The 27,921-nt window shown below is 43.5% G+C and overlaps 1 protein-coding gene across 1 annotated transcript in view; it reads right to left on the bottom strand.

Moving 5' to 3' along the window:
* SNX25 (sorting nexin 25) overlaps positions 1 to 27,921 on the bottom strand; it is an 830,371-nt gene that overhangs the window by 15,669 nt on the left and 786,781 nt on the right. Inside the window, exon 18 of the mRNA XM_069199645.1 lies at positions 18,325 to 18,425. Coding sequence (XP_069055746.1) covers positions 18,325 to 18,425 — 101 coding nt within the window. The remainder of the gene's footprint in view (positions 1 to 18,324; positions 18,426 to 27,921) is intronic.

Genomic DNA, 27,921 nt, shown 5'->3' with positions numbered 1-27,921 from the left:
CAATGATTTGTTGAATTTTTTCCTCGAAAGAAACCCACGACACTAGGTGGAACCGTGTGTAATCTTTTTTGATTTCTTTTCCCTCCTTTCACCTGTTGGTCCAGCCATCAAGAGTGCTTATTGAATGTTTGAGTGTGTATGTATGAATGTATCTGTATTTGCACATGTGTGTGTGTGTGCGCGTGCGCTTGGGATCGGTGAGTATGAGTACGTGCATGAATGTGCTTGTGAATGGATGAGTGAACATGTGTGTGTTAATGGTTGGGTGCGAGTATGTCTGGCCATGTGTGCTTGTGATAGGATGGTTGTGTGTGCATGAAGATGGGTGGAAATGAGTGTGCATTTGTGCCCAGCCCACTTCAGCAAATTACCAGCAGCCACTAGGAAACACTACTTATCATGCCTGCAGAACATATACAACAGGTGCTAATTTTTGTTTTTTCGTCAGAAAGGTAATCTGAGGAATATATTTTATGCTTTTTTGCAACACACTACCAAGTTATTGTCAGCGTCTGTAAGGTGTAGGTGGAAGGATGAGTTTTAAATCCTCTTCTTTTGATTAGTTGAAACTGATATCCCTGACTATCCATGGGGTGATACTGATGTTTTAAAACACTATTTATAAGTTATATATATATATTTATATGTTCGATGGCATGTGTAGCTGCAGATACACATGCTGTGCACAGTCCGCCGTCTGGTGTTGGGCTCGGAGTGTTACAAGTTGTTTTTCTTCGAAGAAGTCTTTTGGAGTCACGAGACCGAGGGACTCCACCCACTTCGATTCCATTGCGCATGGGCGTCGACTCCATCTTAGATTGTTTTTTTTCTGCCATCGTGTTCGGACGTATTCCTTTTCGCTCCGTGTTTCGGGTCGGAAAGTTAGTTAGAATCTCGGAAAAAAACTTCGGTATTGTTTGCGTTCGGTATCGGGTTAGTTAGAACAAATCGACACAGAATTTTGAAAAGCTCCGGTGGCCCTTCGGGGTTCTTTCGATCCCCCGTCGGGGCCTGGTCGGCCCGGCCACGTGCGACTTCAAGGCTCATGGAACGGACCCCATTCCGCTTCTGCCCAAAATGCCATCACAAGTATCCGTATACGGATCACCATCTGGTCTGTAACTTGTGCTTGTCCCCCGAGCACAAGGAGGATACTTGTGAAGCCTGTCGAGCGTTTCAGTCGAGGAAGACGCTGAGAGACCGAAGAGCCAGGAGACTACAAATGGCGTCCACGCCGACAGGTCAAGATCGTTTCGAGGAGGAAGAAGAAGCTTTCTCCGTCCGAGAGTCGGATTCGGAAGAACTCGACGTCGAAGAAACAACCAAAACCGTGAGTAAGACGTCGAAAATCAAGACTCACGAGAAGTCGACAAAAGCCCAGGGGACGCCACCGCCAACAGGCCATGGCTTAACCCGAAAAATAGGTGACCCATCCAAGGCACCGAAAAAGGGCATGCTGGTGTCGAAGTCATCCGACTCCTGTCGAGATACCGCCACACAGCAACCTCGGAGCTGAGACAGTGGCTCCGAGAAACTTCGGCACAGAGACAGCGGCACCGAAGAATTTCGGCACCGAGACACCACGCCGAAAACAAAGGTGGTTTCTTCGGAGCCTAAAAAGACTTCCGAAAAGGTTTCGGGTCCGAAACAGCCAGCCTCGGAGCCGAAAACTAGTTCCTATACAGAGGAACAAGGATTAACCTCCCAATTACATAGATTTGGAGAGGAGCTTCAAGCTGTAGAGCCTGACTACACACAAAGAAGGCTTCATATTCATGAGGACACAGGGAAGATAACCACTCTTCCCCCAATCAAAATAAAAAGGAAACTTGCCTTTCAACAAAAGGACAAGCAACCACAGGCAAAGGTGGCAAGGACAACAACCCCACCACCGTCTCCACCACCATCAATACATGCATCACCAGCAACAACTCCACCATTGATGCACTCACCAGCTCATACCACAATGAGTCAGGATGATCCCGATGTATGGGACCTATACGATGCTCCAGTGTCTGACAATAGCCCAGACTCTTATCCTACAAAACCGTCACCACCTGAGGACAGTACATCCTATACACAGGTGGTCGCAAGGGCAGCCGAGTTTCACAATGTCTCCTTACATTCGGAACCAATTGAGGATGACTTTCTCTTTAACACCCTATCCTCCACCCATAGCCAGTATCAATGCCTTCCCATGCTCCCAGGAATGCTAAGACATTCCAAAAAAAATTTCAGGATCCAGTTAAAGGCAGAGCCATAACTCCAAGGGTGGAGAAAAAATATAAGCCACCGCCCACAGATCGAATATATATTACAACACAACTAACACCAGACTCAGTAGTTGTGGGGGCAGCTCGTAAGAGAGCCAACTCTCATACCTCAGGCGACGCACCACCTCCAGACAAGGAGAGCCGCAAATTTGATGCTGCGGGAAAAAGGGTTGCAGCACAAGCAGCAAATCAGTGGCGTATTGCCAATTCACAAGCACTTTTGGCAAGATACGACAGGGCTCATTGGGATGAAATGCAACATTTCATCGAACACTTACCCAAGGAGTTCCAAAAAAGAGCGCAACAGGTGGTGGAAGAGGGACAAAGTATCTCAAATAATCAGATACGGTCTTCCATGGATGCAGCAGATACAGCTGCAAGGACAATAAACACTGCAGTCACAATACGAAGGCACGCATGGCTGCGCACTTCTGGGTTCAAACCGGAGATCCAGCAGGCTGTGCTCAATATGCCGTTTAATGAACAGCAATTGTTTGGGCCGGAGGTGGACACTGCCATCGAAAAACTCAAAAAGGACACCGATACAGCCAAAGCCATGGGCGCACTCTACTCCCCGCAAAGCAGAGGCACATTTCGGAAAACACCTTTTAGGGGAGGGTTTCGAGGTCAACCCACAGAAACCACAACCTCACAAACAAGGCCTACCTACCAGGGTCAATATCAGAGGGGAGGTTTTCGGGGGCAATTTAGAGGGGGCCAATTCCCCAAAAATAGAGGAAAATTCCAAGGCCCCAAAACCCCTCAAAATAAGCAGTGACTCACAAGTCACACAACCCCATCACATAACACCTGTGGGGGGAAGACTGAGCCAATTTTACAAAGTTTGGGAGGAAATAACAACAGACACTTGGGTCTTAGCAATTATCCAGCATGGTTATTGCATAGAATTTCGCCAATTCCCTCCAAACGTCCCACCGAAAACACACAATATGTCAAAACAACATATAGATCTTCTAGGACTAGAAGTTCAAGCATTGCTACAGAAGGACGCAATAGAATTAGTACCAATTCAACAAAAAAACACAGGAGTTTACTCACTGTACTTTGTTATACCCAAAAAAGACAAAACTCTGAGACCAATACTAGATCTCAGAACACTAAATACCTACATATAATCAGACCACTTTCACATGGTCACATTACAAGACGTAATCCCACTGCTCAAACAGCAAGACTACATGACAACATTAGATCTAAAAGATGCGTATTTCCATATACCAATACATCCTTCACACAGGAAATACCTAAGGTTCGTATTCCAGGGAATACATTACCAATTCAAAGTGTTGCCATTCGGGATAACAACTGCGCCAAGAGTCTTAACAAAATGCCTGGCAGTAGTAGCTGCACATATCAGAAGGCAGCAAATACATGTGTTCCCGTACTTAGACGACTGGTTAATCAAAACCAACACGCTAAAACAGTGTTCACAGCACACAAAATATGTCATACAAACCCTTCACAGGCTAGGTTTCTCCATCAACTACGCGAAGTCACACCTTTTGCCGTGTCAAACGCAGCAATACTTAGGAGCGACAATCAACACAACAAAAGGGATTGCCACTCCAAGTCCACAACGGGTTCAAACATTTCACAAAGTAATACAGGCCATGTATCCAACACAAAAGATACAAGTCAGAATGGTAATGAAACTACTAGGCATGATGTCTTCATGCATAGCCATTGTCCCAAACGCAAGATTGCACATGCGACCCTTACAACAGTGCCTAGCATCACAATGGTCACAAGCACAGGGTCAACTTCTAGATCTGGTGTTGATAGACCGCCAAACATACATCTCGCTTCTATGGTGGAACAGTACAAATTTAAACCAAGGGCGGCCTTTCCAAGACCCAGTGCCACAATACGTCATAACAACAGATGCTTCCATGACAGGGTGGGGAGCACACCTCAATCAACACAGCATCCAAGGACAATGGGACATACATCAGAGACAGTTTCACATAAATCACTTGGAAATGTTAGCAGTATTTCTAGCGCTGAAAGCATTTCAACCCATAATAACCCCAAAATACATTCTTGTCAAAACAGACAACATGACAACAATGTATTATCTAAACAAACAAGGAGGGACACACTCAACACAGTTGTGCCTCCTAACACAGAAAATATGGCATTGGGCGATTCACAACCACATTCGCCTAATAGCACAATTTATTCCAGGGATTCAGAACCAGTTGGCAGACAATCTCTCTCTCGAGATCACCAACAAACCCACGAATGGGAAATTCACCCCCAAATACTAAACAATTACTTTCAAATTTGGGGAACGCCCCAAATAGATCTATTTGCAACAAAGGAAAACTCAAAATGCCAAAACTTCGCATCCAGGTACCCACAAGATCAATCCCAAGGCAATGCTCTATGGATGAACTGGTCAGGGATCTTTGCATACGCTTTTCCCCCTCTCTCTCTCATTCCATATGTAGTAAACAGGTTGAGTCAAAACAAACTCAAACTCATACTAATAGCACCAACATGGGCGAGGCAACCTTGGTACATGACACTACTAGACCTGTCAGTAGTACCTCATGTCAAACTAACCAACAAACCAGATCTGTTAACACAACACAAACAACAGATCAGACATCCAAATCCAGCATCTTTGAATCTAGCAATTTGGCTCCTGAAATCCTAGAATTCGGACACTTGCACCTCACACAAAAATGTATGGAGGTCATAAAACAAGCTAGGAAACCTACCACTAGACACTGCTACGCAAACAAGTGGAAAAGATTTGTGTATTACTGCCAGAATAATCAAATTCAGCCATTACACGCATCTCCAAAGGATATAGTAGGATATTTACTACATTTGCAAAAATCAAATCTAGCTTTCTCTTCCATAAAAATACATCTTACCGCAATATCAGCTTACCTACAAATTACTCACTCAACTTCACTATTTAGAATACCAGTCATTAAAGCGTTTATGGAGAGCTTAAAGAGAATCATACCACCAAGAACACCACCTGTTCCTTCATGGAACCTCAACATTGTCTTAACAAGACTCATAGGTCCACCTTTCGAGCCCATGCATTCTTGTGAAATGCAATACTTAACGTGGAAAGTTGCATTTTTGATTGCCATCACATCTCTAAGAAGAGTGAGCGAGATTCAAGCATTTACCATACAAGAACCATTTATTCAAATACATAAAAATAAAGTAGTTCTAAGAACAAATCCTAAATTTTTACCAAAGGTTATCTCACCGTTCCACTTAAATCAAACAGTAGAATTACCAGTGTTCTTCCCACAACCCGATTCTGTAGCTGAAAGAGCACTACATACATTAGACATCAAAAGAGCACTAATGTACTATATTGACAGAACGAAACTAATTAGAAAAACAAAACAACTATTTATTGCCTTTCAAAAACCTCATACAGGAAATCCAATTTCAAAACAAGGCATTGCTAGGTGGATAGTTAAGTGTATTCAAACCTGCTATCTTAAAGCAAAGAGAGAGCTGCCTATTACACCAAAGGCACACTCAACCAGAAAGAAAGGGGCTACCATGGCCTTTCTAGGAAATATTCCAATGAATGAAATATGTAAGGCAGCAACATGGTCTACGCCTCATACATTTACCAAGCACTACTGTGTAGATGTGTTAACTGCACAACAAGCCACAGTAGGTCAGGCTGTACTAAGAACATTATTTCAAACTACTTCAACTCCTACAGGCTGAACCACCGCTTTTGGGGAGATAACTGCTTACTAGTCGGTGCACAGCATGTGTATCTGCAGCTACACATGCCATCGAACGGAAAATGTCACTTACCCAGTGTACATCTGTTCGTGGCATGAGTCGCTGCAGATTCACATGCGCCCACCCGCCTCCCCGGAAGCCTGTAGCCATTTAGAAGTAGATCTTCAACATTTGTACATTTGTAAATATATTACTTTAACCTTTATTATGTACATACGTATTCATTCCATTGCATGGGCACTATTACTAACATACACAACTCCTACCTCACCCTCTGCGGGGAAAACAATCTAAGATGGAGTCGACGCCCATGCGCAATAGAATCGAAGTGGGAGGAGTCCCTCGGTCTCGTGACTCGAAAAGACTTCTTCGAAGAAAAACAACTTGTAACACTCCGAGCCCAACACCAGACGGCGGACTGTGCACAGCATGTGAATCTGCAGCGACTCATGCCACGAACAGATGTACACTGGTAAGTGACATTTTCCATATATATATATATATATATATATATATATATATATATATATATATATATATATATATATATATATATATATATTTCTCAACACTTGATTCGGCATTTCCCTCGCCGCACCTGAACGCCAATGGTGCCTGGACTTGACGCGCGCCACCGCGTCTAACATGAGAACAATACCTTAAACGTCATTAAGGCGACCAGCACTCAGTGAATGTGAAAACTAGGTTTAATTCAAACAAAACAGGAACGCGTTTCGGCGTTACCGCCTTTCTCAACCTGCGGGCCGCCATTTTGGCCCCCTTTATATACCATGTGTGTTAGATTACAATTGGTTCACTTAAAGCAACACAGTAAATATAGGATATGATATGTGAAAAAACGGCCTATAAATAAAGTAAATAACAGAAAATCGTACTTAAATCCGAATTGATAAATCACGTCTATATAACATATTTGTCATCTGTTTTGGACTTAATCAAGAAATAATTATAATTAATTCTGCCAACAATAGAGACTGATAATTAAACTGCAATGAACAAAAATAATATTTTTTTAATTTTCATCGAATATCTAGTCTATGGGGATTGTACTGATCTAATGCAGACTTTATGTAGAAGAAACGTATTAATAAAGTATGCCCGTTATCATAAAAATTATTCAATGTTATATTGTCATTTACTGACATACAACTATTAGATCGTTGGTGAGAAACACATGTTAGCTCAAATGTATATGTAGTTCCTCGCTCGAATTCAGCCCCACTGGTTCTCTTGAATCTAATGTCAGTATGTATCTAGGCTCTAATTTTCTCAATTTTTTTTCCCTGTCACCTCCACGAACATCTTTTCTTATCCCATCAATTACACTGTATTTGACATCTTCTACTTGTTCTCATGTTAGACGCGGTGGCACGCGTCAAATCCAGGCACCATTGGCATTCAGGTGCAGCGAGGGAAATGCCAAATCAAGTGTTGTTGTACTCACCTCTCTGCCCCCGCAATTGACATTTATACCAACGTGAACACCGCACCGGTCTCAGGGGATAGTCCACGGGGAGTCGGAGGACGCCGCAGCCGACAGGCGCCGTGAGCGGTAAGCGGTGTTCTGTTTTTATTTCATTTCAATCGAAGCGGAGCCAAGCGCTGTGTACAGACTGAAATTGATTGACTAATTACATGGCGCGTGAATGTTCAAGGGAAAAATACGATTACAAGAGTTCACGAAGAACCGGCAACATTGTATCTATATAGAAAATCAATCTAACAAGATCCGAGTCAAATGCCTTTTAAATATTTGAACTGACAGCAAAGCTGTATGAAACGTTAACGATGCTCGCATACTTACATACTTTATTAATACGTTTCTTCTACATAAAGTCTGCATTAGATCAGTACAGTCCCCATAGACTAGATATTCGATAAAAATTGAAAATTTTTAAAATTATTATTTTTGTTCATTGCAGTTTAATTATCAGTCCCTATTGTTGGCAGAATTAATTATAATTATTTCTTGATTAAGTCCAAAACAAATGACAAATATGTTATATAGACGTGATTTATCAATTCGGATTTAAGTACGATTTTCTGTTATTTACTTTATTTATAGGCCGTTTTTTCACATATCATATCCTATATTTACTGTGTTGCTTTAAGTGAACCAATTGTAATCTAACACACATGATATATAAAGGGGGCCAAAATGGCAGCCCGCAGGATGAGAAAGGCGGTAACGCCGAAACGCGTTCCTGTTTTGTTTGAATTAAACCTAATTTTCACATTCACGGAGTGCTGGTCGCCTTGAATTAAACCTAATTTTCACATTCACAGAGTGCTGGTCGCCTTAATGACTTTTAAGTTATTGTTCTTATATACATATATATATACACATATATATATATATATATATATATATATATATATATATGTATATATAATAAAAATACCAAAATGCATTTGGGGCATCATGATAGCCCACTATCTTAAGAAGTTGTTGCTCAGTGCCTAAGACAGTTGGCCTTCTCAACCCTACACAAATTTACATTTATTGCAATGAAATTTTAATGACTTCTGTGGACTATGAACTCGAATACGTTGGCTGTTTTAATGTATAATTTTAGCCTGTTTGTTTTGATCTTGTTGTGTATTGTTATTTATTATGTTTTTTTCCATTTGATCAGCTGCTATTCAAATCTATTTTTATGGTACTATTTGCCCTCAATAGATAATAAACAATTAATTCTGTTGGCCAATGGTAGCCAGTGCAGCTGAGACAATTTAAGCGTTATGCAGTCTCTGGTGTAGTTTTTAGGTAGACCGTGCAAGCGCTCTGGCCTATTGTAATCTATCTGTGGGCTTTTAACGACGCCCACCATTATCACTCGTTCATGGGTTTGCCTTTCAAAAATCCTTTATCATCATTGACAAATGCTTTACACTTGTCCCTCCTTGGGGCAGCTTTGTTACCGCCTTGGCCATCGACCCTGTTACATGGATAATTGCATGTTTCCCGATACGCTTGACTGTGTCGCTCCTTCGCGCTCATGGCGGCTCTGGCGATTTCAATCGGCTAGCTTATGTCACCTGTTTTACTTTTTATTTTCAATGTATTGTGCAACACAAATCCAGTTAGGAATTTACAACGCTAATAGCTGTAACTCAAGCAAACGCAAGACCCATTGCATTGCAATGCTTGTTGAATATTGCTATCACAGACCTATTTAGCAGTTTTTGCACCTGTCCAATGGCACAATATATAGTCTGACACACAAAAAGTTGTAGTATTCTACTCTTGACCTAATAGTGACCTAGAGAAGTGGTGGTCTGTATCCAGTAGTAAGGAGGCAGTTTAGCTTTATGATGAACAAGTTACTTGCCTTTGGTTACACTCTTTCTGGTGGTTACTCTATTTAACTGCAGATTCCTCCCCTTTAGAAAGTATCCACAGACCAGACTGGATCTGTAAGATTTTTCAGCATAGCCCCTGCACGTGGGTAGGTGTCATTGTGTGGCTTTGCAATGACCTTTCTCCATCCTGGAGCTGCATATAAGCACCCCCAAGCGAACTGACATCAGTTTTTTTCTTGATATGTCCATGCTGCTGGAGGTAGAGCTCAAAAACAACTTGTGTGACTGCAGATCTCCAGTTTGGGACCTCTTTAGATGGAAAAAGAGCCATTCATCAGAAAGGGGAGGTGGTAGAGTGGTAAAGAGTCAGTCTGCAGGAAGAGTATCCACCAGAAAGAGCATTACTGAAGGTAAGTAACTTGTTCTTCTGATGGATACGCATACCCTTTAGACTAGATAGCAAAGCAGTACTTCCCCAGGCGGTGGGCCCAGTCAATGGTTCAGAATAAGAAGTCCTATGGGACTGAATGGCCAAAATGCCCTATCCTTCAAACCTGGTTGTCAAGAAAGCAGTGTTTTGTTAACATGTGCACTGATGCCCATGTTGCAGATTGACAAATATCCAGGACAGGCACACCACCTGACAATGCAAAGGTACCGTTACTCTCCCTAGAAGCTGCTTCTTGGCCATTGGTAGCAGATCCTAATACAGATGACTATCTACCTGAAAAAAGTGCTCTTCTGCACTGCCTTGCATTTCTTTGCCCCAGAGGATACTACAAAGAGCGTATAGTCTTCAGTAAAAGCTCAGTCCTTCTTTGGGGGCCGAATGATTGTGTCTCGAAGAGTGTTAGGGTGGGCAAGGAAAACGTCGAAAGGGTGTTGTGTTTTGATTACTTAGGCATCACTAGGTCGGACAAGTTTAAGTGGGATCCTCAAATTCTAAAGTGCTCTTTGATGTTGTCGCATAGGTCTAATGCCATGTTGCATTTTTATCATAGGGACCACCACTCGTTATATTTCACCTGCTCTTGAGGCTTACCGTGCTAAGGTCCTGTCTGCCGCTACCTATAGCGCTGAAATATGGGGGTACACTAAAACACATAGCTTAGCAGTTGCTGAACATTTTTTTTTTAGGGTGTTAGTGGCTGTCCAAGTAAGTACACTGCTCACTCCCTTGCGCTATGATTTGGGTATCAGTGGAGTGTCAGACCTCGTGCAGCTCAAACCCCTCCTCTACTGGATTTGCATCTGGTCTACCACTGAATTGGTCCTGTACAGTGTTTTGTTGAGGCAATCTACTAAGACAGGATTCGGCCTTAAAAGTTACTTGGCTAAGTTTTATTTACACTTGGTGTAGGAAGCTGAAGCCTGAGGCTCTTTAGGAGAATCCTGACCAAATTCGCAAATTAGATAAACAGATCGTAAAAAAGGCTTTTTTGCACTATATTCGGGAGCATCAACAAATAAGGGCCAACCAGGGCCATCTAACTGAAATATTTTTGGGGATCCAACCTGTACCGAGGTTTGAAGATTTTTTTAGATACTTTAATTCCCCCCACGATCAAAAAGCCTTTATTTGTGCATTAGATATGGCTGCTTACCGCAGAATGCTTTTTGCAGTTCGTGGCGTGAAAAGGAAACACTTGCCTCTTGCCCTGTTTGTAATTCTGTGCTTGAGATGGTGAATCATATCATCTTTGTTTGCCCAGTGTATTGTGGCATAAGGCGGCGCTGGCTCAGGCCTATTTGTTTATCTTTGGAGATTAGGGATTATCAGGTGGCGATACGCCTATTTATAACAAATACTACAGAGCCCATTGTTTATTCAGTAAGCCACCTCCTTCTTAGTGTCTGGTACAAGCAAACTAAGATACTTACCCAGACACTGCAAAAGTAGTTAACTACACCCCAAAGAGGGGTCTGGCAAGGTAATATTAATAGCTATAACTTTTTAGTAGGAATTTGGGTCCTAAATTGATTGTATGAATGTACCCTAGTGGCTATCATGATTGAAGAATGGGACAGGGCAAGAAGTCAGGCATGGCGGCGTTCAAGAAACCTTAAGGCTAGTATTATCTGGTCCATAATTAATCTCAGCATTTTATATAGATAAGTGTGATTATACTGGCAATTATGGTGGGAACGAGTGTCCTTTGCAGGGACCCTAGACGATTCTCAGTTCCCTTCCTACATATTGTATTGTAATTAGCAATGATTTAAATATGCTCATTGATTGTATGAGTAACTATGGAGGAAATGAGTGTCCTCTGCAGGGACTCTAGATTAGAGATTGTTCAGATAGGCTTATCACTTGTATTACATTTTATTAAACTTTAATGTATTGGAAGTTGTAATATTGTCTTAAATTTGTATGTGCTTTTATGACCTCACGAGCTGAAATAAAGAACATAGACTTAGATTATTGATCACTTGACTAATACTCACAGTCATAGTGCCACTTGAACTAAACTGTTTGTTGATGGCCCTTACTTAATATTATGCTGCCTGCGCTCATTTATTGTTTTAGTTAAGGCCTGAAAGGTGACACAGAACCAGATAATCAATGTGTGTCACTCCAGATAATCTTGAAAGTGGTGTCTTATTTCTATTTTGATGTGCAATATATTTACACCAGACTAATTTCCCCTGCTAGAGTGTTATATGAATTATACTTGTTTGTTGCTATAGGTCACTTTTTTCCTTTTTCATGCTACTTTATGTTGTTTTAACCGATTTACTGAATATTGTTCTCAGATCTCAGGGCAACAATTCTATGGAAGTTTGTGTTTATTGATTTTATATTTAAGCAACTTGTTTGGTCATTTTGTATTATACTTTTTATTTGTTTAATGTAACAACCGTTTATGGGGTTTTATGAGCTTTTATGGCCAAGTGCCGAAATAAAGATATTTGACTACTCATAGAGTCTCTCCTACACTTTTGAGGAATGACATGGTGTAAAGGACATCAGAAGTGTGATGGAATGATAGGGAGTCACAACCTTTGGGAGAAATGCTGCTCTAGTCCTCAGCACCAGTTTTTTCTGGAAAGAAAGTGGAGCAGTGCAACTGGACTGACAGGGCCTGACACTCACTCGTGTGATGAGCAGAAGTTACCCCAATGAGGAAGTCTGTCTGCAAGAAATGTACAGAACAGCTTCTCAAAATAAGGGCTCATAAGAGTAGTAAGGACCAAAGTGAGGTCCCACTGTGGTATCACAAAGGAATTAAAGGAAAACATGTGGATTAAACCTTTGAAAATGCCATCACAACAACTGATTTGAACAAGGATGGTTGGTCTGGTAATCACAAAAAGGCCAAAAGGTATGACAGATCACCTTTAACTGTGCCCACTGAAAGCCTTTGCTGGCCCAAAGATAAATCTAACAAGGAATATAACAGTTTAGCCTGCAATGGGTCCCTATCAGGGGCCCACACCACGTCACAAATTTGTCCCACTAGCCACTGTAAACAGACTTTGTAAAAGGACACCTGGTGCAAGGATGACATCCACTACTTTGGGAGAAAGATCAAAAGAGGTCAACTGCTGCAGCTCCATATCAATGCATGGAGGTATAGATTTAGCAGGTCTGGGTGAAGGGCCCTTCCCTGCTGCAGCGACCAAAGATCCTCCTCAATCAGTAGACAGATTTCAGGACAGATACCCATGCCCAGAACACACTCTACTGGTACAATCCAGAGCCACCAGGTTGATTCTGGCCCAGCCACAGTGATTTTTGTATGGTCCCCGGGGAGGGACAGATGAACAGTGTAGGAAGCTCCATGACAGGATAAGGAGATTCACCTAATTTCACTGCACAGTTGTGGTGCATGGAGGCCCTTCATGCACTCAAAGGAGGATTGGAGCATGCACACTAGAGGACAACCTTGTGACACTAAGTTTATGCTTAAGGGGTTGCTTTGCCCTGGATATTGAAACAGCCATGTCTAAGCAAAGACACCACAAAGACACAAAGAGGACGTTTTGCAACCCACAGGAGGAGTGAAGACAATGCTTTAAAAAGAGGTGTCCAAGGACCTTTTGGCTGAAGCTATGCCAGTTCCATGAGCAAGAACACTCCTATATTCAATTAGTGAGGTGTGTACAGAACCAATAGAGAAGTTGGAAAGACCTTTTGAAATGTGAATTTGGAAGGAATGGCTAGGAGCATAGAAAGGAAATAAGTTACTTATCTGTAACTGTAGTTCTCCAGTATTGGAATCTTTCATAGATCCTGATAAGGAATGCTTGTAGAGGAAGATGCACAGCCCTTAACTCAAGTAGGTTTATGTGAAGGCCCTGATGGGAAGGTGGCCATTTTCCGCTTATCTGAAGATGTTGAAGGAAGGCTCCCCAGCTGTCCAAGAAAGTGTCTGTTGTGATCTCCAGAGGTGAAAGGTTGGGTTAAGAATGGTAGACCGATTGACAGGTTTACCGATTGTGTCCACCAGAAAAGCGAACTGACTACTGGTGAAGTGACTTGGAAGGTGTCATCGAAATTTTCCATAGTTTGTGCCCACTGAATGTCCAATACTTCTTTAAGTGGACGCATATGTAGTTGACAGTGTGCTATGAGATGAATGCAGGAAGACATCATGTCCAGAAGGGATTTGTAAAGGCGAACAGAAAGTGACCACTTTTTTTAAATTGGCTATGTCAGTTTGATCAGCTTTTGTTGTCTCTCGTCTGTGGGGTATGCCCTGTGTAAGTTTGTGTCTGATATGGCTCCTAAGAATGTTATCAGCTGCGACGGATGGAGAGACAATTTAGTCTGATTGAGCGCAAGGTCTAAAAACTCGTCAAACAGGCAAATGCAAGCCATGATGGACACCCTTGCATACTGGTTGGAAGGAGCCTTAACTAACTAGTCATCGAGGTAGGGGAAAACTTGATGTTGTTTTTGCCTCGGAAAGGTCACCACCAGAGACAGGCATTTTGCCAAAATTTGAGGAGCGGACTTGAGACCAAAGGGTAATATTCAGAACTGATAGTGCCTGCTGGATGTTGTGAACCTGAGAAACTACAGTGTTTTGGATGGATAGGAATATGAAACTATGTGTTTTGAAGGTCTAGGGAGGACATACAGTCTCCTTTGTTGAGGAGCTGCAATGTATCTTGCAATATGACTACTCAGAAGGATTGTTTTTTTAGGTATTTGTTGAGGTTTCTTAAATCCAAGATTGGTCTCCACTGCTTCGACTATTTGCGAGCTACGAAGAAGCGGATTAGAAACCTTTCCCTCTCTGAGATAGAGGAACTCTTTCTAAGCTCCTTTCTTAATCATGGTCTCGACTTCCCATTTGAGAAGACACAGATGTTTTTGTACAGACAGTTGAAGTGGGGTTGGAGGTGGTGTCTGTATAAATTCCAGCATGTGCCCAAACTGGATTTGATCAAAGACTAACTGGTCTGTTATTTGCCTCCAGGGGTATAGATGGTGGGTTGTTCTCCCTGCTACCTTGGGTGGAAAAGGGAGGAAAGTAGCCAGTACCTGTAATGGGTCATTGTCGACGGCTGGTGTATAAGACTGGTGCTCCAGCCAGCTGCCTAAATCCAGTAGTAGCGATATCCATCGCACAATCAATGATTTCTGAAGATGTGCGTTCTCCATCCAGTAAGATTTTGTTGGCTTCCACTTTAATGTCTTCTGGAAGCTTGTCTAGATACGGGGCAATATCGTACCATATCTACTAAGTAAGGCCAGCGCATTTGCAGCTCTGACTGTCAGTGCCGACATAGTGGAAAAATGCTTCCCTATGTTGTCAACACGTCTATTTCCTTTGTCCAAGGGTGCAGGAAGTGGTGTGGAAGGATTCCTAGACCTTCTTTGCGCTGCCTGAGAAATGACGGAATTCAGTTTGGGATGACCCATCAGGCAGGCTGGTGCATCTTCCAGGCCTTCTGTTTTTTATCGAGTTGTGGCAACACCGCTGGAACTGAGGCTGGATTGCGCATAACCTTTAGGCCCTTTGCCAAAATATAATCGATAGCGGGCATGGCCCTAACAGCTTTCCGGAAAAGTACCTTAAAATTGTAAAGGAAACAGCCCTTTGCTGTTGTGGGGATCGGAAGATCGAACTGAAGGGCTGCTCTTTTCAAGATATTGTAGAACCTCCTATATCGGCCGGTGGAGTCATCTGGTGTTGGTGACAGAGATGAGGGTGTTCATAATACGCAATCATCTCAGTCATCATGATAGTCTTGGAGCTCACCTTCTTCTCTCTCCTTCAGATGATGTTGGGTCCTCTACTTCCAGCACCTGCAGAGAATGCACAAATGTGGGGCAGAGATCAACTGTTGTGTCAGTGCCGGAGGGGAAGGCTGAAGTGACATTGAAACTACTGGAGTGGGACTACGTTGAGAGGCATCTGAAAATTGAGGAAATCTTTTCCTGTAGTCTGATAGCATTAATTGTAGGTCTGCATCTAATGTAGATGGGATGGATACCATGTCTTCATGGTACTGTTGAGATTGCTGAAATTGTTTTTGTGGTGCATTGAACACTTGATCATAGCCTTCCCCCTCGCCGGAGTATTCTTGATATTTAACATTCAGCTCTGAAGGGCTATGTGCAGCGCCAAAAATACTTTTCTCATTGGAGTCTCCATCAAGAAGGTGGGAGGGTAGAAGAGAAGGCACTTTACTTGGCAATGTATGACCCGGTGTGACCAATTTCTGGCTTTTGTGTTTCCCAATAGGTTTGACCATTGACGTAGTCGTCAAAGATGGAAGGCTCAGAAATGAAGGTTTTAATTTCTTTGTCGATGATGGTGTTGTCGACGATGGGAGAAGTACTGTCGACAGGCCGGTCACTGTCAAAGGAGAGGTCGATGTTGGTGGTGTTATCATCGACGGATGAGTCTTCGTTGACAAAGGTGCTGTTGTCAACAAGAGTGCTGACAATGAGGTGATTTTCACCGTCAATTAAATAGATGTATGGATGGTCGATGATGATGTTGATGATGAAGATGCCGCCATTGAGACTGTGGTAGTGTTAGCTGTTGACACTGTCATAAACCTTGTCATCAATGATATCATCGATGAGCCATCCATCGGCAGAGCAGAGGAAGGTTTTTTAAAAGTGTGTTTCACTTGAGGTGGAGGTGTTGGAGGCTCAGAGGTAGGTGTTTTAGGGCTCTTTGATAAGCCGGAAGCAGTCTCTTCCTCTTTCCGTTTAAAAGGAAGGTTACTCTTGTGAGGAGACCTGGATGGACTGTGGTGTCTATGAGAAGCCAGAGAGGACTTTATAGACGTCTTTTTAGGTGGTTCATCAGACGAATGAGCTGTTGACCCATCTTTATGTCTTTTAACAGGCATCTTCTGCAAGGATATAGAGGATGTATTACTCATCATCCGAGAGAGGACTCTCTTAGATTTTAGCTTTTGCAGCCATAGAAGGAGTCACCCTTCACGGTCCTTCAAAGTCTTAGAGGAAAAGGTGCAACATACCTTGCAGTCCTTGGTTTTATGGGCCGGATAGAGGCAGTATATACAATCCTGGTGAGGGTCATCTATATGAAGCCTTTTTTTCCTGCAAGTGCAACACAATCTGAAGAGTTATTTTTTTTAGGTGTGTCTGACATATTAATATGTCAGTTTGAGACACCAAGAAACACAGAATACCTATATAAAGGGTAAATCAGTGATGTTGAGAACATCAGTAGAAATCCTTTCCGAAGAGTTCTGACAGGAAAAATTGAGCAGAGCTCAGTGGAGACTCCCTAGCATGATGTGCAGTAGAAAATCTGAGGGACTGGAGCTTCTTTCAGGAGGGTTCTACAGGGTGGTGTCTCCTGATTGGTTGACTGTTAAGTTTAGTCATTTCTGCATAATGACTATGATATGGTACACAATTACAAGGCCTAAGGCCTCTATGTTTTTGTCTATGTTGACACTCCTTTTTTATTAATGTACTGGGGACTCCCACCCTGACGACGGGGAATGATTCAAGCACATGAGTCTATGAAAGTTCCAATACTGGAGTAAGCAAAGGGAAACATTATGAAATATTCAAATCCTTTGGGAAAATCAAAAAGGGATGGAGATAATGTTATTAACTTAATTTTGTTTAGGGTATGTGCGATTGAGGCTATCTCAAAGCTAGATACAAGAATTGAAAGTCTAGATAACATGCCAAGGGCAACCTTCCCCAAACTATGTTGGCTCCAACTTTCAATCAGAGTTTCTTGTGGGAGAGATGTCCAAAGCAGGAACAGACTTCCAATGAAACGAGGCAGACAGAGAACAGCACCTAGTGAGGAAGGTTTTCATGGATCCTTTTAGGACACACAAAGAGAAATGAAACAGGTGGCCGAGTTAGCCTTAGCAGTTTAGGGAGACAGAATTCTGAGTGCAGGCATACATCACAAAACTATATCTCTGTGAAGTGCTAGATGTATATACTTTCCTGATCTTAACCCCAATACTCTAGCCAGGAAAAGCCAATGGACATCAGGCTAGAGTTGGAGTTTCTCAGCCAAACGTCAAGATAAGCGCTTCATGTTCACACAAGTAGATCTGGCTGGGGATTATTGGGTGCACCTTTGGGGACACCAGAGGGCAGTAATATTATTATATTTGATCTACCTTCCTTGGGGAAAAAGAGTCCAAGAGATGGTTTGTGGTTTGGTACAGCCCAGTTGTGGATATTGAATTATTTCCGTAGTCTCTCTGCTCTCTCTTCTTTCCTCGTTTAAGCCATTCAGGGCCAGCTGTGGTTTAATATATGAAATAATATATGAAAGTATATTCAGTACACAATATTTTTGAATAGTTTTTTTGGTTATACTTAGGGATGTGGGTATTATGGGCCAGATGTACCAAAGGATTTTACCCATTCTGTGTCTATGGGATAAAGCTTTCGTACATATGGCCCAAATTTATTTCTACTGGAACTGCTTCAGTTGATGTTAATGCTATGAGTCAACAATTTAAGTGTAATATAGTCACATAGGTCATACATGTAACTTACATACAGCAGATGTTTATTGGCCCTATTTTCTTGCAATGCATTAAAGATTTTGATTATTCCATGCCGGGCATTCTGTTGTCCAACAAGATTCTGGAGCACATCTGAAACAGATAAAAAGCAAGCATTAACCCATCTGCATAAACTAAAAACCATCAAAATATTAGCTTTTGCATGATGGCTTGTGACTTATGATGAAAAATATTTGGGAGTGGGACTTTTCAAACAAATAGAAATTGTCTTACCCTGATGTAAACATTGCAGCAATTCATGTTTCCAACAACCTTACCAAATTTAAGGTTGCGACGTGTACACTTATGTGTTCTCACTAAACAGAGCTTTAACAGTTTGCAAGACAGAACATTTATAAAACCAACAAAATGCTCTGGTTACCTCATTGAGGGCTCACAGAACCGCAAGTCAGCAGACCTGGAACCACAAGACTAGACCATGGACTATTAGATGTCTTAACGACCCCCAGGTCTAAAATTTAGCTTTTTACTAGCAGACCATCACCATGTCTATGTCATGTTAACAGGCAGGAGTTAATCCTCAAGTCAATGAAAAGTGGTTGGTAAACAGCCCAACACCTCTTTACACTCTCTCTGCTGCTCAGGCAGTAACTCAGGGGCGAACTGAACCCTTTCCACAGTGCCATCCTTCATGTCACTGTGCAGAAAGTCAGGAAGACGTTCACTGTCTTCCTCAATTTTCTCTGCCATAGGCATGACATTTACCATGTAGTCTCTATAGAGGCAAAGCTTCAGCCTGTTCATACGGAACACCATCTTCAGTTCCCTCGTGGCACCTGTGTTCACCAAGTAGTTTACCACAGACAGCTTCTGAACTACTTAGTATGGCCTATGCCATTTATCCTCCAAAGACCTTGGACGAATAGGCTTTTACACCAACACCTCTTGGCCTTTCTGATACACAGTTAGCGTTGCTTTCTGGTCGTACCATTCCTTTATCAGCAATTGGCTAGCCTGAGGTTTTTCCTTTGACTGACCCATGTATTTCATCATCAACTTCCTGGGGCCAATCACATAGTCCACCACGTTCTTCTGTGGAGATTCCGAGGTTCCTTCCCACCCTTCTCTGATTAAGGCGAGTGGACCACGCACTGGGTGTCCAAACAGAAGGGCAAAGGGACTAAACCTTACTCCTTTCTGCAGAATGTCTTCGTCGGCAAATAAGAATCATGGGAGAGGAAGATCCCACTTCCTCCTCAGGTTCTCCGTCAGAGTTCCTATTATGCCAGTGGTTCCCAAACTTTTTCGACCCGCTGCTCCCTTCACCTATATTTGCCACTGCCCGCAGCTCCCCATTATGTTACTTTTCTTTTTCGGGTGGGCGATGTAAGCCCAGCCTCGGGAGTACTTTAATTATATCAACAAGCATAACATGGATGTTTTGTATGTTTCCTCCTCCCTGCTAGACCACATCTCCTCCAATTCAACCTCTCATTCTTAAACGTCTAAAAAATGTAGCCACATCTCCCCTCTGTGTCACACTTGCTGTCCTCCATGCACGTATTTTCTTCTCCGTTTACAACGTCATTACATTGCCTTGACCACACACACACACACACACCTCACACCTCACCTTTGGTGCACACATTCTGCCTTCAATCTGGACACTTTCTCCTCTAAAACTACTTAACAATACTTGATCATTCACCAGTGCTTAATTTGTGCTTGTTGTTTCCGGTGCTAAGCACCAGCACTTATTTTTGAGGGCCGGCACTTATTTTTCTGCCTCAAGCATTTACTGCAAGCAAAAGACACATAAGGGAAAGACTGGGGAAGAGAAAAACGAAATAGTGTCACAATGGGAGAAAACAGAAAGCTGCAAGAGTGAGCTGAAGGGGCAGGGAGTGGCTTTAAAATCATTGAAGAGGCCTGAGATGGCTTCAGTATTGCACTGCCTCAGTATTCCATTTTCGCACATTTAATTGCAGCAGCCACATGTTTAAAAGGAGGACTTTGGGCACCGGCACATTTTTATTTACAAATTAAGCACTGCCGTTCACACTCCCACTCTGCAGTTTCTTGAGAATTTAGGAGGCACCGCTGCCTTAAATTATTTCAAAGGCTTCAGCTTTTGATAACTGTGCTTTCCAAGTTCCACTTGGTCTGTACCTCCTATAGCCGTTTTTCTGGCACCCCAACGAAAATTGCCTTCCCCTGGCAGTAAGACTCAGTAAGTAATCTGATTTGGGCATGCAAGTGAGGGAGGACTGTGGGCATATAATTTATCTTTAACAATTTACTAGCATTTAGTAAACACAAATGGGGGAAAAAAAGGAAAGGTGTGCTTAATAATGAGAAAAGGGTGGAAGGCTAATCTTTCACAAAGCAGAAACGCTGCAATTTTCCCCTGGACTTGTCATCAACAAGGAACTAATAATTATAATAATGTCTTCTAACCTAAATAAAAAACTCAACTTCTGTGTGTGTGCTGAATCAAGCTGTTAGCAGTTTTCTCCTGTCTGGAAACTACACAGGGGCCTCGTTTGGAGTGCTCGCCCCTGTGAAATATCCATCTGTTTTAAAAACAGAACATTAGTTATTAATAATACTATAATTACTATATCGGCGCTGGTTAGGAGAATTTCCTCCACATTCCTGTGATCTCCGGTCCTGCCGTGCCCTGTCTCTCACCCTAGATTAGAAATCCTAATAATAATAATTATAATTACCTGATTATTGTAAATTCAACAAGGAACACGTCCGATGTGCGCACTTCAATGAGGATCCCACGGGAGCAATAACATTCCAGTGCTCTCTTCTGAATTTCCGACCGGCTGGCAATGACGAAGGCTTTTATTTAAGAACGTAATCACGTTTGGTGAAACCATGCTGCAGACGGCAAGACCTTGACAGGTGGGGCTTATGTAACTCCCCCACATGAAATGCTAATGAGTTACTCGGCCGCAAAATACTTTTAACTCGTCATAAACAGGTCATTTATAAACTGCACGCATAAATCTTTTTTTAAATGTTCATATCATGTTTCCAAAATGCGCACGGCGCCCCTGGCAACTTTTAACGGCGCACCAGGGTGCCGCGGCGCACAGTTTGGGAACTACTGTATTATGCTATTCAGTGTTTTGTCAAAGCACTACAGCATACCATTGGATTGTGGATGGTGTGCTATGGAGCAGTAGTATGTCACACCAGCTTGTTCCCACATCTCTCTTGTGAAAGAAGAGATGAAGTTGGTTCCACGGCCAGAAATTACCATATTTGGAAATACAACCCTAGAAAAGATCCCTAGGAGAGCTCTTGCTACTACCTTTGCAGTCATGCTCCTCAGGGGTACAGCTTCAGGGTAGCTGGCAGCATGATCTACGACAACCAAGATATACCTATTGCCCAACTGTGAGAGGGGAGGTTGAATAAACAAATTATGTCTTTTCCCACCTGCTCAAACTGAACACCTACAACCCCCTTACCTGTTTTACCATTTATCTGGCAAAGGGGACAGGTTCTGCTGAATCTCTGTGTCCCTGTGAATCCCCGGCCTGTAGAACAGAGGGACCACCTACCCTGAGGTTTTCTAATCTCCAAGTGTCCAGCTTCATTGGCCAGTGACAACAGGAAGTTCCTGTGCATCAACGGAACCACTAGCTTCTTGCTAGTTCCTGGCTCAAGATTTACCAGTTCATTATAAAGTACGCCATCCTCCTAGCCAACATAGTGTTTCCCCAACCACTCCTTTACTGACCTGTTCCTCGGCTTCCTTCCAAAGTCCCACAAACATAGGGCACTGCTCCTGTGCATTGCAGAAATCTTTTCAGGTAGGCCCCCCAGCAGCTAACACAATTTGCAGCTCTAGAAGAAACCCAGACTCCAGCAACTGGTTCACTTTCCAAGCCTCCTTTCCTCTCCCTTTGGAGCAGAAGCGATGACATCCATGGCCATTATCTTCCAGGATTCTGCCCTTTCTTGCAAACTACTATGTCCTGGTCCCTTCAAATGAGAGAAGATCCCAGTCCCACTCTGAGTGTAATGTGCAGCCTGTGCCCTGGTCAACACATCTCATGTTGTCCAAGCCATAAAGGCTTCTGTCCATTGCACCAAGCCAGTGGCAATCAAATCACTGTCCAACAGACATCCAGCTCCTTGCTTTTCCCTTACCCTGACATCAATCATGGCCGTCTTGCCATTGAGCTCAATCCCAACCATGCCAAGCAGATAGTCTATGCCCTCTCCACAGGCTATCAAACCTGTATCCCCTTGGTTCGAGGGAGTATCTCCTCAGACTTAAAGTACCTTCCTCTTAACCACAATGCAGAAGGCTCCAGTATCCTTTGGGCCTGCACTTTCCTCCCATTGATACTAACTTCCTGTACAAAGTTATTAGGATAAATGTGCTTCAGAGCATCGGAGTCCCTTTCCCGAATGTCCAGAGCTACTAGGGTAAGCACAATGGGTCCCTCACGGGAACCTTAGCTATCATGGGTGTCACTCGGTCAAGTTCCTTCTCTTGACAATATTTTTTCAAATGCCCCACCTTGTGGCACTGAAAACAAGCCTCCACCTTGTACTTGGAAGGGCTTACTTACCTTCCCTTCTCATATTGCTCCTTCTCAGGTACATCATTACCATTCACATGTTTTCTGGGTCCTACTCGAGCCCTCTGACAATTATCCTGGCCCTTACCCTCTAGCTTGGAACCAGTCTGTGGAGACCGTTTCTACCCCCTTGGCTTACAACTATGCAGCTCTAGCCCTTTGCGAACAGTGTTAGCTAGCCGTTTATCAGCCAACACTGCAAGTTTTGTTGGCTTATTCTCTGTCAAATCAGACAGGTATTGCCTAAGTGGGATAGAGCACTCCCCTTCGAGTCGCTCTATCACCATCAACTGGTAAAGGGACTGAAAATACTTGGACTTAATCCTTCCCTATCCACTCATTCCAGTCGTGCAATACACCATGAATCCGAAGCTCAAACAGAACACCATCCACTCAGCCCAAACCGCCTATTGAGAGCTTCCTTCATTTACTCATAGACCATCTGGTCTGCCACAGGCATCCTCCCAATGACAGCAGTCCCTTCCAATGGTATGCGCCCCATTAAGGCAGCTGCCTTAGACACCTCATTTATGGCCCATGCCTTACAAGCAACCTCAAAGCTCACAAACCATTCCAAATTATCCTGACCTTCTACATACACATGCATAAAATCTTTTGAATTCTTGGCTACAACCTGGCCTGAACTGGATGTAGAGTAATTTACCCCAGTGAAGTTGTGCTTGCTGCCATCCTAGGTTTTCCCTTTACAGCTCTCTTTCTTTTTTCCTTCTGTTTCTTCTCCCACTGTTTCTCTTCCATTCCAGTATGCTTTTTCTCTCCTTTTATCTCTCTACCTCTCTCTCACACGTTTCTCCCCAGGCCCTTTTTTCCTATCCCTCCCTCATCCTCTACGAGCTAGTCTTAGCATGTCCCTCTTAAACTCTTTGGCTTTCTCATCTTCTTCAGCTTTCTGAGATGCCAACTGCAAGCTCAGGGTCGCTGCTAGACTTAACCCCCCCCCCCCCCCCTCCCCAAGGGATTTACTCCTGGAACTGGTTACTGTGGTACCCTAGAAATGTGAGGTGGTATACACACCTGAAATATTCTAGATGCTAAAGGTGGTAAATGTCTTGGTGAAACTATGAAAAATGCATTAGGGGACACACTCAGCTTGTGTTTGGGATATATCCGTGCTAAAGGGATCTTCAGTATCTCAAACTGGTCCTAATGAAATTAGCAAGGACTTCTCTATCACTACTCCTGAGAATTTTTCAGCCTCTGTCCCTACATAAATCCTTTATCTGATCTATGGGCATAGTGCTGAAATCAATTCCCAACTCTTTATTCTCCATTATCTATGCATGTCGCCTTTGTGGATAGAAGAGAAGAAACTGTATTCAGCCTCCTAAATGTTAGGCACCCCACCGCTTGCTGCAATTGTCAGAACCCTTTCAGAGGCCCGAGAGCCAACATGGGTTACTGGGCCCAACTGAAGAGGTTGAGGCCTTTTACTCTTGATGTCCTGAGGCCTAACCTACTATGGATCCTAGGCAACTTGGCCAAGGTCCCACTTCTGCACTTGACTATCAGTGGTAGCTATAAGTAGCTACAAGGCAGTGAACACAACTCATAACACAAACTGTGCACACAGCAATCTAAATAATTCAATGTCTAGTCAAATACTTATTCTTATAATGAAACAAAGTAGTTTATTCCTACCTCTATGCATGCAAAGCAATGTACCAATAAAAAATAACACGTCTCCCCTTAAGGTTGGCGGTCTAGTGTTTTGTTAGCAAATCCTTGTCCTAGCCTCTCTTTGTAATGTGGTTGGGGTTATTCCCCATTCAATGGTGGCCGCAAGCAGGGAATACTCATTACTAAGCCTTCACACAAGAGTCCATTCTGACTTTGTAAAATAGCCAAAAGTGTCTTGGTGCTGCAATGCCCTCAGCAGTGAGTTCGCTGGGGCCCAATAGGCCTTAACCAGTCTTACCCACTACAGAAGTGAGTACTTGCAATGTCTCAGCAAGAGCCCGACTACGGGCACTCACACTGCTCTTGTCGTGTTCAGAGAGTCAGCTGCACTCGACTTTTTTTCTGAGCATATGCGGTCAGCTTCAGCAATGATGAAGGGTGCTCCTTCTGTATCGTTTGTCTTACTCTCCCCAAATGAGATGGGGGTGACTGAATTCCTGTGTTCTCGGCTGGGGTTCCGGTGATGCAGCAATGCACACACAGAGTCTACCTCAGTTTCACAGGGGCAGCTCTGGTTCAATCCTCATTGCTTTGTGGTGACCTATGAGTCACAGTTCAAATTTCTCATGTGAGAAATTTCTCAGGTATCAGCAGCCCCTCCTGGCATACATAGTTGCCATAACACTACCGGCCAAGGCGCCGGCCCTCACCACATGGTAGTCCGTACCACTGTGGCTCCACATGGTATACAGTGTCATCGCTAGGCTCTGCATAGGCTTCGGCCCTTCTTATCTGGCAATAACTGTCACAGAAGCCCCTCTTGGCATACACGTCACTTGGCACACAGGTGATGCATGGCTTCGCTAGTCCCCATGCACAGCATTCTGCTAACAGCTATCTTCACCGCTGCTCCTGGGCCACAGGGGTTGCCGACTAGATTCTGCACACTGGCAACAACCCGTTCTGGGCAGCAGCCGTCTCCTCACACCTTGCACCAGGATGCCATTCAGCTGGGCTCCCAAATGGAACTCGCTCCATCCAACGCTCGCCTCTTCCTCACAGGGCACACTGGTCTTGGCAAGAAGGCAGGCACTGGTGCTCCAGAGCAGTCTTAGTTTCTCTGGGTGATGTCCCCTCACCCAGAAGAGAAACTAGCAGGCCTTGGTCCCCAGTTGTGGTCACAGGCAGAAGTCTTGCAGAACTTCCCCCTCCTCACACAGCCCAACTGGCTGCTTGCCAGTGGAAACATGTTGTGGTCTCAAATTCCCCTGCTTATAGTCCCTTTCTAGACAGCAAATGTGACTTTACAGTCTGGGTCTTTGAAATTTTATGTGAGGGTTCTGCTTCTTTTGAAGTGTAGATTTTTCTCTCTCTCCTTCTTCTTGAAAGGCCGTATGTCAGAGCAAGAGAGACTCTAAAGCTGATAGTCCCACAACACATGCCATAAAAGTGACTAGAGTTCACACCTGGATGCTAGCCACATATGTGCATCAAAGGTTAATCCCTCAAAGGGTGATACCGAGCTTCCAGCCCTACTATTTATGATTCATTTATCAGCTCCATGTCCTTCCTGAGATGCATCCCTGCCCTTCCTGGTGACCTCTCACTGAAACAAAGGCCATCATTTAAAATGTACAGGGTGAGTCTCTCTCCCTTTTCCAGTGCGTCTCATCCAGCTCACAGGAATGCATCAATATGCAAATCTGTCTGGGGGGATTCATCTACTCCCCATGTCTTCACCGGGCAGGCCTCGGCTTACCAAAATGGAACAAGGAGTCCTTTGTGCAATGTATCATTACAAGCATATTTCCACTCAGTGTATGGACATAGCACATACACTATTCAGTAATGTTGCCTCCATGCATTTTACTATCACAGGCAAACATACATACATTCAGCCCACAAATTCATTCTGCATGCACTGCTCAGCACTGCAGCCCTCCTGTGTTGTGCCCTGGTGTGCTACTTGCAAACACATATATTGCCAGTACACACATTTCTCATGCGAGCATAGCACATCACTTCATTATTCATGTATTGTTCTTCTCGCAAGCACACATACACCCAGTACATACTTTTTTTTAAAGTATTTTTATTGCAATTTCCTCAGCACTTTACCGTTATAAAACAGAATAATACATCTAGTCTTCATTTTCGTCATGCATCTTTAGGGATTGGCATCTCAACAGTAAAGTTTCAAGACACATGTATGAAATATTAGTCACATAACAGTTGCAACCCAAAGCAGCCTTCCCTATCCAGAGCATGTAGCCTAGCAAAATGTGCATCATCCAGTCAGGGAATATGGATATATCAAGATATGGTTAACCAACAGTGTAATCAGTGGGTTCCAAATGGGCTATCATACAACATCATCAAAAGGGGTATGGGCAGGGATCGGTGACCAGAGGCATACCCCACCTACAGAAGCATGTCTTTTTATAGTAAGGCTCACCCCTGCACACTGCATCCAATAATCTCCCTTATCTACAAGCAACTAATTTATGGCGACCTCTCCAACATGGTGCTTCGGTCATACTTCTACTCCTGTCTCTAATCAGCCATTCCGTCTTCATTCTCAGAGCTGGAGCTTCCTGAGGGTGAGTGACCACGACTCCCAGGGTTCTCAAAAGCCTCCAAGACTTTCACCCATAGCAGTGCTATCGTCTTTCTCTGTACTCCACATGCCTCCTCCCTATGGAGTGCCTGGTCTTCTGCCCTGGAGGACAGTTCCCTAACAATTGACTCCCACTGGTCCACCACCAGGCCACGACAAACTCCAATTAATGGAAATCCACCTCTTGGCCAATATTAACCCCAAGTCAAGGAAGGGGTTCCCCACTTTCTATGGCTTCAGATGGGGGAAGGACCCCAGCAGGCAGATCTCTAAAGTACAAGGCACAGTTCAGCTGAATGTTTCACTCAGCTTCTGCACCACCGGGGTCCAGAACACCCTTACAGTAAGAGACAACCAGGTCACCCAGCACATGCTTTCACTGCACAGCACTACAACTCTCATGTAAAGTATTCCTCTCCGGCATACATCCACCCAGTACACACACACTCATCATGCATGCACTGAACAGCACTGCTTTAGCCCTGTACTGTACCCTTCCAGGCTCACATACATCCAGTGCAGACACTACTCCTGCACTGTGCACCACTACATCTAACTGATCTAGGCCAAGGCGAGTTAAGCACACAGCAGCAAAACTTTAAGAAACAAGTGAGTGAGCCTGTAGGTCTCATTCCAGCGACACAGGTTAAAAAGGACCTGTTCACTCCTGCTCAAGACTACATGGTATGATGCCACCACCGCTCTTGTGTTACTTAACTCCTGGTGAAGGTAGTGGTCTTTCAACACTATGAGAGTGACGCTTTGG

The sequence above is a fragment of the Pleurodeles waltl genome, chromosome 1_2 (assembly GCF_031143425.1).
Source record: "Pleurodeles waltl isolate 20211129_DDA chromosome 1_2, aPleWal1.hap1.20221129, whole genome shotgun sequence".
Lineage (NCBI taxonomy): Eukaryota > Metazoa > Chordata > Amphibia > Caudata > Salamandridae > Pleurodeles > Pleurodeles waltl.
Note: the sequence above shows the minus strand (reverse complement) of the source record. Positions and strands in the feature narration are given on the sequence as shown.